At 37.0% G+C, this 11,202-nt stretch overlaps 1 protein-coding gene across 2 annotated transcripts; it reads left to right on the forward strand.

Annotated features, from left to right (window-relative positions):
• Positions 1-1,941: 1,941 nt before the first annotated feature.
• Positions 1,942-10,636, forward strand: LOC114182059 (aspartokinase 3, chloroplastic-like). Of its 2 annotated transcripts, none has more exons than XM_028068808.1 (14): positions 1,942-2,085; positions 2,262-2,739; positions 2,850-2,932; positions 3,058-3,098; positions 4,109-4,263; positions 4,421-4,570; positions 4,685-4,780; positions 4,861-4,977; positions 6,038-6,157; positions 6,250-6,342; positions 6,420-6,542; positions 6,722-6,838; positions 9,793-9,855; positions 10,231-10,636. In XM_028068808.1, exons 2-14 carry the CDS (start codon positions 2,362-2,364, stop codon positions 10,330-10,332), a joined length of 1,638 nt encoding a protein of 545 aa, XP_027924609.1. In that variant the 5' UTR covers positions 1,942-2,085; positions 2,262-2,361; the 3' UTR covers positions 10,333-10,636. The 2 variants fall into 2 exon arrangements, with proteins under 2 accessions (XP_027924609.1, XP_027924610.1); XM_028068809.1 differs by having other exon boundaries at positions 6,420-6,536.
• The last annotated feature ends 566 nt before the right edge of the window (positions 10,637-11,202 follow it).

Here is an 11,202-nt window from a genome sequence, read left to right on the forward strand (position 1 = left end):
TAACAGAGGTGAGCTCTGGTTTTCTCACCCCAAGCGTGCCTGTCTTGCATAGGCGAGATCAATAGAGGCTCGCCCAAGATGTTTCACGCGAGCGGTCGCTCAAGCGACCCACGTTGCTCTTGAGCGAGCGAGCATCTCGCCCAAGCGAGAGAGGTCTCACCTAGGCGAGATCTCGCGTGAGCTACTGTTCTCTTTTTTCGAGCCCTCGCCTAGGCGAAGGGGCTCGCCTGAGCGAGACCCTTCAGCCTGAGCGAGGTGCTGGGCGAGGCAGTGCGAGTTGTGATTGCTTTCTTGACTTTGTATGAATAATGCTTGTTTGGTTTTAAGTATTGAGCTAAAACTGTGAGATAAATGAGTATGTATGAGTGGTGCAAGTCATGAGTTGTGAATAATGGGTTGATATGAGTTTAGCATGAGACTTTAATGAAATGGTTGGTATAAAAAGGGACATGATAACGAGATGAGTTAGAAATCCTTTATGTGTGGATGGTTTATGATGAGTTGAAATGAGTTGGACCTGGAACTTGAGAGGTGTTGACTTCAAGGGTTAATACGACGAATGTATACATGTATGGTGAATGTTATTTAACTGTGTGATTATGTTTAGTTTGTGTCAGTGCGTAATTCCTCGGAGTCTCTAGGTGAGACTTTTTGGGTAGCGCTTCAGTGGTCAGGACGTAATTCTATGGCCCCTGTTAGTGGGTGTCCATGGTGGTGCCCCATCTGTATAACTAGGTAAGGATTCAAGGTAAGGTTGCATCCTGACACTTTAAGGAGTCAATTAGTCTCACCTAAAGCGAACTGACTCTTGTGGTGAAAGTAGCAAGAGGCCTGAAATTCATTAAGGGCTAACCTTGTGGTGAGGGAAATTGATTCATTGTAACACTTGTAACACATAACTCGGGGGTGAGTAGAGGTATCCACCACAAGTGCAAGCATCCGCTGAATCCGACCAGGTTATACGTATCCGGATGAGTCGAGTCGTGTTGTAGTGTATTACCTGAAAAGTCATAACATGCTTGGTTGATTTGGGTGTATGATTTGGTGAAATTATATCTTATCTGATGGATGAAATCTTTTGTGCTCTAGCTTACCCTACTTTTATTATTGTGTGTTCTACTATGTGGTACTCTCTCTAGCGATGATCATCAACTTGTTGATGTGAGCAGATGCGAGGAACACCCGCGGGCAACAGGGAGGTGATGGTTTTGCTGCATAATCTGCATGGGATGGATCTTAGTTTCTTTGGGCTTTCTTTAGGGCTTTGTCCCATGTATTTCAATATGCTTTATTACTCTACTTGTATTTGCTAGACTTTTCAACTGTTCTCTTTTGGCATCGTGGTGTGCCTAGTTTTGGAGGGGGTTGGATTAAGGACCCCAAAATTGCACTATTGTACTATTTATGTGTGACGTTTCTTTTAATTATGTTTATTAATTAAATGGGACGTTACAATACAAATTGTCATCCCTATATAAAGCATGCATATGAATTAATTACAAAAATTTAAATTAATTTATTTTAAAACTAAAAATTAGAAAACAATTTTAAATTAAAAATCCTCCTAAGCAAAAAATAGTTTTTAAAAGCTAATTAGAAATTTTTAAAATTTTTATAGGAATCTTTTTATTAAGTTCTTAAATAATAATTGGGAATATAGTAAAACCTTCCATAAATTAATTTTAATTTGATATATAATTTAAAAAAAATATAAGATCAAACTTATTTTTTGAACTAAAAAATCACCCTAGACTAAAATATAATTCTTAGAAACTAAAAAGAAATTATACTTTCCATCATTTTTTTCAAACTTATAATTAGCAATCAATTTAAAAGACATTAATCAATAAATCAGGCTCTTAAAAAATCCAACATAGATTTTTTGTCGCATATGTGGAACACGTATATAAAACACATTTTGGACCCTTCGTGCGTGGGGTGAGTGAGTAGACATAAATAAAAGAGGAGTGCCGCCAGCGTTGCCCCACACCTCTTCCTCTGTTTCGTTTTTCTTTCTCATTCTCAGTCCCAAAACTCCTTCATTCGCTTGTTGCATTTCCACCTTCCAAAGCTCTTTCTCTTAAGGTTTTCCCTCCTCTTTTCATTTTACAATTTTTTTCTCAATTCTTGTGAGGTTTTGTTGTTCCATAAGACGAAATAAAACCAATAAAAATTGATTTTTTAATCATAATTTTGAGTAATTTACCTTTCCCGTGATGCTGTGACGAAATGGAGTAAAGGGTGTTCTCCTTTTTGTGCAGATCGAGCTTTGGAGAACTCTAGAAAGCATTTGGGTCGCAAGGCTTTTTCAGATCCCTGAAGGTTTGTGTTCATTTGTCGAAATAACTTGCTTGGAAAAGTATGGCAAGCGCGTTGCAGTTTCAAGGGGTTCAAGGGAGCCTTGCTGTGAGGAGGAGCATTCATCATGCAAAGTCCCAAATTGGGTTTGCAGCATTTGGTGCTCCTGCTTGCTCCAGAAGAGTTTGGGGCGATAAAGTGGCATTCAGTATCACGTGTAAAGCCTCGGCGAGTGAGGTGATTGAGAAGAGTGTAACCGAGTGTGAAAAGGTGAGTAGTGAGGGTGAAACGAGTTTCACATGTGTCATGAAGTTTGGTGGCTCTTCAGTGGCTTCTGCTGAGAGGATGAAAGAGGTGGCTTCCCTTATATTGACTTTCCCGGAGGAGAGACCTATAGTTGTTCTCTCTGCTATGGGAAAAACAACAAACAAGCTTTTGCTGGTATTTTTTAACCCACTGTTTTGTTTTTTTATATTGGTTTTCCACTGTTTTGTTTTGTTATAATCAAAGACTGTTGTTGAGTAAAAAATCTTTGCTTTCTGTTTTGTTAGGCTGGAGAGAAAGCTGTGAGTTGTGGTGTTACTAATGTGTCAACTATTGAGGAGCTCAGCTTTATAAAAGACCTGCACCAAAGGCAAGAGCAATAAGTATTTTGTTTTTGCTTTTTCTAGTGTGACATTATCTAGAGAATGAAAATTCACTTCTTATACCAGAAGAAGAAAACTATTTTCTCACTGTATGTTCTTACCTGTCTCTCAGGACTGTGGATCAGCTTGGAGTAGACATATCTGTTATTGCAAGTAAGTTGCTTTGTTCACAGTGGTTAAGTTGGACCATTTGAATATTTTTTTATTTGTGATAATAAAGGTATTGACTGATCATTTCATCTACCCAGTTCTGTGTATTCATTTGTATGTAGCAATAGTACAACTTGGCTTATATGGTTGTGGAGCATGCATTTGGTTTATTCGCTAAATTGAATGATACCTGTTTGCATATTTGTCACTGTTTCACTCTGTAATTTAAATTTTTTGTCTTATGTTGAGAAATATGATTCAACATTGAAGTTTAGTTTATATGATCATATCCCGAAGAAGTTGTGAGTTGAATTTCTGGTCTTCTATCTTTGACTGTCCCGACATTAAATGTGCCATACCGGTCTGGATGTTTATGCTTTAGGTGTTAGAATTAACAAGTCTTTGGTGCTGTGGGAGAATGACACAGTTTGGCACTCAGATGAAGAAGAATTTAATGATAAATCACATTTATTTTGCTCTGATTACTGCTGAACAATTCCAAATCAAAGGCTTTAGATGGAATGCATAAGGAAATGGTAACCAATAAAAGTAACTTGGAAAAGGAAACTAATCAAGATAGAAAATAATTATCACATGCTGCATCATTTTATATATAGCCTGAAGCAGTAGCTACATTGTATGTGCATCGACTTTACACTACAATTGTGATTTTGATATGCTGCGACAGGAACAAAAAGGCATTTCGTTTTGTCATGCCAATGATGGCTTATCAAACAGTTCAGAAAAAAATTGCTGTCACTTGCTTATCTCTGAAATCAAGAAAAAGCTGAGACTTTGTCATAGATTTTGCTTATAATTGTAACATTAACCGTGTTTTTTATTTTATAAATTCATAGTTACTGCACTTTATTTTCATTTTATTTTATCACCTTTAGGACTAAACGAATTCTATCATATACCATCTTTCTTCTCAATATGATTGTTTGATAATTTTCATATGTTTTGGCTCATTTTTGTGGCTGATTTCCTGTTGCACGTGGAAACATTTCCAGAGCATCTAGAAGAGTTGGAGCAACTTCTGAAGGGAATAGCTATGATGAAAGAGTTGACTAAAAGGACTCAGGACTATTTAGTTTCCTTTGGAGAATGCATGTCGACTAGGATCTTTGCTGCATATCTTAATAAAATAGGTGTCAAGGCCCGCCAAGTATGTGTTGTTATTTGCCTATTTAATACATAATGTAACTAAAAGCTTGTTAGTTATTTTATTGCTCATATGATGTCCCAACTCTGAGCAATGTTTCAGATTTTTGATTTGTTGTCTCTGATTATAGTGATCTGTTGCTAATTTAATTGTCTAACAGTACGATGCATTTGAGATTGGTTTTATAACTACTGATGATTTCACAAATGCGGACATTTTGGAAGCAACTTATCCGGCCGTTGCAAAAAGATTGAACGGCGATTGGCTGTCCGATCCTGCAATTGCAATTGTTACAGGCTTCCTTGGAAAGGTATTTGTGGTGTCATGTTTTTTCAATGCTTCTTTTCATTTCTTTTCTTTAATTTTGTTAGTAGATGAAAATTCTCTAATTAGAAAGGGTTTTGGCTTGTTTTTCTTTTTGAAGGCCCGGAAATCATGTGCAGTGACAACACTGGGAAGAGGGGGCAGTGATTTGACAGCTACTGCAATTGGGAAAGCACTAGGGTTGCCCGAGATTCAGGTTTGCAATTGTACATAAAACACATTTATGCATGGCAAAATGGATAGTAAGAAAAACAATTAATTCAATCTCTTAAACAGGTTTGGAAGGATGTTGATGGTGTCCTAACATGCGATCCAAATATATACCCAAAAGCAGAACCTGTTCCTTTTTTGACATTTGATGAGGCTGCTGAACTAGCTTACTTTGGTGCTCAGGTATCATTACAAAATTTATACTTATCAATTTCTTTTGACAATATACCATATGATTTCTCCATGGTTAGAAACAAATTATAGATTCCTGATGGAATATCTCATAATATCAATATTATGACTGTCTTAAACACACATTTGAACATAACGCTAACAAGTTAATGGCACAAATGCAAGCATTGAGATAGTAGAAATAAGGAGGCATTGCTCCATATAACTAGTTAAACTTGGACATGAATTGTGTGCATTGAATAGGCAATGGGATACAGTAGAGACTGTAAAGGGAAGAACCAGCCCTTTCCTATTGTACCATTGAAGACTAATAAAAGAATTGTGTGTCAACATTGCATTTGAGTTGAGCATAAGGAGTTTGCATGAGTGATATTGACAATATTGTTATTTGTCATTCTGGTTGTTTTACTGTTGGCTGGTTCGGTGTTCTAACTGCGGGATTAGGTGGCCCACTGTCACAAAATGGTTGAATCAACATCTCTGTTCTTAATTGGATGCTTTTACACCCTTTACTGCTTATTTGGTGTATAATGGTTGACAAGATGACATTCTTTTGGCCACTAACTAGGCTCTCTAAGTAATGTCTGATTTGTTCTGTTAATGAGCATATACACCAGTGACTTCTATTACCTAATCTATTATCAGGTCAGTCAAAAGTATGTTATAGCTCATTGCATTACTGCTAAGTAGCACAATGTGAATCTAAAGATAGACTTGTGCAGTGGAATATGATGGAAATTAATAGAGTTTGGAAGTATTTCTTTTATAGACCAGAATAGAATGATCACGAAAAACAGTGATTACAACTGGACATAACATGAAAATACTAGAAAGTGAACATAAAAAATTACATATCTCTTAATTCCCAAAACTCATAAAATACCTAACTTTCCCTCCCCTATTATTCTCCTCTTTCTAGTGTAAAACTTATAAGACCTTGGCTCATGACTACATTGGTCTACAAGTAGGTCCATTCTAATTTTCAGACGTGGGTTCTTATCAACAATCCCATCAAAGGTGAGCCTAAATTTTTCAGTTCTCTGATTCTCAGGTTCTGCATCCACAGTCTATGAGACCTGCGAGAGAAAGTGATATTCCTGTTAGGGTTAAAAATTCTTACAACCCTAAAGCTCCAGGTACTCTCATCACCAAGGCAAGAGATATGAGCAAGGTGTGTAGAGCTTAGTTTTGGCATAAATAGAAAATCCCATTATCTCAAGTAAGACTCTCACTGTGTTTAAGTTTTCCCTTTTCCACCTGCAGGCAATATTAACAAGCATTGTTTTGAAACGTAATGTGACCATGTTGGATATAGTGAGCACTCGCATGCTTGGTCAATATGGTTTCCTCGCTAAGGTGAGACCTAATACTCATCAGATCTGTTCTCCCTGTGGTTGAATCTCTTCCAGTTTTCATATTCCATGTGTACACAGGTATTTTCAATCTTTGAAGATTTAGGTATATCAGTTGATGTTGTAGCTACGAGTGAAGTCAGTGTTTCCTTGACGCTGGATCCATCAAAGCTATGGAGCAGAGAGCTAATTCAGCAGGCAAGTGTAAGCATAGTATTCTTGTGATTAGTTTTTTAAAGTCATTATTTTGTGGTGTTTTAAATTTTTTGTCTCCCTCTGTTGACTGTGATATCGTCTGTCTGGTTGCATATCACCCAGTTTTATACTCATGCTTGAAAAATTAATCTCTAACTCTTAGTGAGCTATTCAATGTCTTTGAGCAGGAACTTGATCACGTTGTTGAAGAACTAGAGAAAATCGCTGTGGTGAATCTCCTGCAGAATAGATCCATAATCTCTCTCATTGGAAATGTTCAGAGGTCATCACTAATATTGGAGAAGGTTCAATTTTAATCTATATTTAAATGTAGTTCCTATCCTAAGTTTAATTTTTATATAAAGATTTAATTACTTCATTTCCATATTACTATTTGGCCCTTCCTCCTTTTTGCTGCATGAGGAATGTAGCTTTTTTATTTTCTATGGGAAACCTTGGGCATTTTTTCTTTTTATTTTGGGAAAGGAAAAACCAGAGGTTTTATGATGATTTTAGGCACAAGTTAATTCATGTCCACATGCAAGATTATGTTATGTAATTTGTCCATGTTTAGCTCCTTCCGCCGGTGACATAATGATAGAAACCGTTCTTGTCAATATCCTTTGCCCAAGAATAAGAAACAGGATTGATTGTTAATGGTATTCTGTTAGAGTTGGGTTAGAATAGGAGGAGTATTTGGGGAATGGCTGATTTGTTAAGAGGGAGTGGGGTGGTTATATATATTTTCTCTTTGTAAGCATATGGAGGATTATCGGGTGAATCCTTGGAATAGATATTTGGGAGGGACGGATAAAAGTCACGTAACTTTAGTTCATTTTCATGTGTTGAATTCATTTTCATGTGTTGAATGACCAACTTCAATTTTTTTAAAAAAATATAAAAGAAACCAATTAAAAGTTGAGCAAAGTTAACTAAAGTTACGTGACTTTTTCCAGGAAAAGTCATTGAATCCGTTCCCATTTTGGGGTAGAGAGACTCCTCTCTTGCTTGAGAGAGCTACTCTTTGGAAACCTGCTCTGCCTTTGAATTTTATTGTGTTAATTTTCTGATTGCATGTACCTTTGATACTCACGTTATCATTGGTACTTTCACTGAGAGAAGCTTGTCATTTGGCACGTGAGTACAAGAATGACTTGGTGGCATCTCGACATCATTGAAATTGATCTTGTTGCTATTAAGTTCACATTCCAGTCCCATGGAGCCTTCATTACCACCCAATCCACAATGATGGTGTCATAATAATCTAAACTAGACTCCTTAGTCTCCACAGTAGTTGATCTCTTACCCTTTGTTTGGACCATTGTTGACGACATGAGCGAAGTACGACTCTTGGCTCTCACATTGTGTCCAAGCTCCGGAACAAGAATCATCTCTCCTTTGAGGGAACTTTGGCGGTGAAATGGATGGACCTTCCCTCCTTTGGAGAGGATCATGTGGGATGGCTTGCAAAGGCTGCGTTGTACCTCTCTGTTCAGAATATGCCCCCACAAATGTGTATGTCCCTCGTCCAAATCTGCTTTGTGGACATGACCTGGTATTAGTTCAAGGTCCTTACCAACATGGAACTTGCTTTGCAGTGGGAAACATTCAAATGAGTCCTCTTCGACATTTATGGTGACTGCCAATTAGGCAATCCATTGATTGGTATCGAAAGTTGTGGTTGGAGACATTTGGATGCACCACCATTGATTGGTATCGAAAGACAACCTTCAAAGTTTATCACTTTACAATGGTAGCACCTCCATGGCTTATGAATCACACCAACTCTCCAAGGAGCTCTTTAGAAAATGGTCATTGATGAAGATTACATTATTTCGAGTGAGATCTTTTGCCAAATTTACGTGAAGTCTTGAGCACGTTTGAGGTGTCTTCCAATCGAGCCATGGGCTTTCCTCCAAGCAAGCTCTGGGCCATGTTGTCACCTTGTTTCAAGGACTAAGCTAGTCAATGACTAGTTGTATGGATATGTGTATCAATGTAAGGACAAGATTGAACATAAAGTGCGTGAGCTCCTTGGGAACGAGATTATCAAACATTTGGCGAGTGCGTTTTCCAGTTTGATAATTTTGGTCTCCTGGAGGATGTGCGTTGATTTTCATGACCCGAATAAGGTGACTGTTTTAGATAAATATCCTATTCCAACTATTAATGAGTTGATTGATGAGTTTCACGGATCCCACCAAATTCAAATGTATAAGGTGCGGCTGTTTACAACACCACTTTTGAACCCACAAAGGGCACTACGAATACCTCGCTATGCCTTTCAGGTTTGTCAATGCTTTGGCCACATTCTAGTCAACCATGATCATGCTATTTTAGACTCTTTTGGGTTGTTTTCTTCCTTTCTTTTTCAATTATATCCTTGTGTCAAGTCTAGGTTGGAGCACACACATTTGTCCCATTTATGTGAATGAAGTCTTATCTTTGCTGAAAACACATCCATTTGTAGCAAATGGGAAGAAATGCTCATTTGATTTGTCCTCTGTAAACTATCAAGGACATGTCAAGCTACGACCCCCCCACCAGCTCTCAGTGACTCGCTGCATCAATCACAAGCTCTCTCTCTCTGCTTCCATGTAGCATTTCAAATCCTTTATTGGGTAGGAGTCGTAGCTACAAGTCACAGTTACCCGACCAGGCTCAAATTCACCCAGTTTTTTTGTGTCCCAGCTATAGCTATCCGTCACCAAGACTATCCGTCTTATATCTGATGAGCCGAGCTTCCAACACTAGAGGCAGTGTTGGCCGTGTAAGAAAACAAAGGCTCAACCTGTTCTGCAGAATAACTCGTCCTTTGGAAGTCACAACCTGTTGAGGAAGCCACGTCGGAGTTTGCAGCAACCATTCGTGCCAAGATTCCAAATTTCAGCCTTGAGGTGATGGCTTATTCTATTAGACAGGGTATTCATAGAAACCATTCCTCCAGGTGGAATAAGCTGTCTATAGTCATAGGTCCAAGAATAAGAAACAGGGTTGATTGTTAATGGCTGATTTTGTTATATTTCCCTTTGTAAATGATTCTGTTAGAAGGGAGTGAGGTTGGTTATATATTTTCCTTTTGTAAGAATATGGAGGATTAACGGGTGAATCTTTGGAATAGATATTTAGGGCATAGAGATTCCTCTCTTGCTTGGAAGAACTCTGCTCTGGAAACTTACCTTGCCTTTAAATTCTGTTATTTTAATTTTCTGATACACACTGCATCACATTAGGAAATCACTGATTGATTCTACTGCAGGCTTTTCGCGTTCTTCGAACCCTTGGCGTCACTGTGCAAATGATCTCTCAGGGTGCATCTAAGGTATCCCCTTATCCACTTTAATATTATTCATCATATTTGATGCATCAACAGTTATCGTGTGCACTTTGCATGTGCTAGATGATTCCAAACCTTTAGGCACTTGGGAATATATGATAGTGTTTGTTATTATTATGAGTACATTAATGAGAAGCATATTTATTGCACATAAACACTTTTTCTTGAAAAAAGGGAAAGGGAATGATCAAGCTTGTTCATATTATTATTCATGGCATAAAGATTCCTCACCCACAATCCCCCACTGAAAAATGAGTTGACTTTCTCAACTGTGTGTGTGTGTGGTATTCATACATGCATGTCAAGACCCTGAAATGGTTTAATTTTCATGTATTATGTCTGTTCATTGTTTTTTTGCAGGTGAACATTTCATTGGTTGTAAATGACAGTGAAGCAGAGCAGTGTGTGAGAGCTCTCCACTCAGTGTTCTTTGAGAGTGAGTTGTCTGAGTTAGAGTCTTAGAGGAGGATTACAAAAATGGGAATGGTTCTGTTGCTGAATTATCTTTAGTGGACACTTGAATGTGTCAATTCTTTGTTCTAAGATATGTATCCCAATGTTATATGGTAAGGTCTGAAGAAAGCAATTTTTAGTAATAGATTCTGGTTAGGAGGAATGGCAAAGCATCAGTCTTGGTAGTGCTGGTAGTTTGTGTTACTATAGTGAACCTTTTTTATTATTTTGCAGCTGCTTCCAAAGGGTTAATAACAGCCTGCAAAGCAATTATTGTTGTGACTAAATTATTGGAAATCATGTTTTTGTCTCATTTTGTTCTTCATTTATGCTTCAGAAATGGAGAGAATGAATATAGCAAAGAAAAAGTTAAGAAAAAAGAAAAAGGTGGAATATAAAATAAAATTTTAATTATTTGACAAAGCATGAAAAGATGAGAAAGAGATTTTTTTTAAAAGTGTGTAATTTGATTGATTTTATTAAAAGATGAAATATGTAGATAATATAATACCCTCTATATATAATACAATCAACATATATAGTAGGAAAATAATAAATTTTACGTTTTTAATTTTTATTCATTTCAGTTTTTTTTTTTCATCTTTTTTACCAAACAATCAATAGTAAAGCTCCTCTTTTCATTTTCATGTTCTCTCTGCCAAACAAAGAGTTAAGATAGTGTATATGTCCTAAGAAAATAAATATTAAAATCAAATTCCCATGGAAAATAATTAATAACATAAAATCCCCATATTAAATAATATAGAAATTCTAGAAACAGTTTCTATTACACTCTTTTGCATATACTCTACTCAATTTATTGAAAGTTCACAATTTTTGTTTGGGTTTTATTTAGTCAACTGTAGGGGTTTGTTACCA

This window comes from Vigna unguiculata, chromosome 4, assembly GCF_004118075.2.
Source record: "Vigna unguiculata cultivar IT97K-499-35 chromosome 4, ASM411807v1, whole genome shotgun sequence".
Taxonomy (NCBI): domain Eukaryota; kingdom Viridiplantae; phylum Streptophyta; class Magnoliopsida; order Fabales; family Fabaceae; genus Vigna; species Vigna unguiculata.

Bases quoted from the DNA above. Each gene is read 5' to 3' on its own strand.
- LOC114182059 (XM_028068808.1), top strand. From the start codon at position 2,362: ATGGCAAGCGCGTTGCAGTTTCAAGGGGTTCAAGGGAGCCTTGCTGTG. The intron at 3,099-4,108 runs GTAAGTTGCTTT...AAACATTTCCAG, and splicing joins AGACATATCTGTTATTGCAA to AGCATCTAGAAGAGTTGGAG. The intron at 4,978-6,037 runs GTATCATTACAA...TCTGATTCTCAG, and splicing joins TAGCTTACTTTGGTGCTCAG to GTTCTGCATCCACAGTCTAT.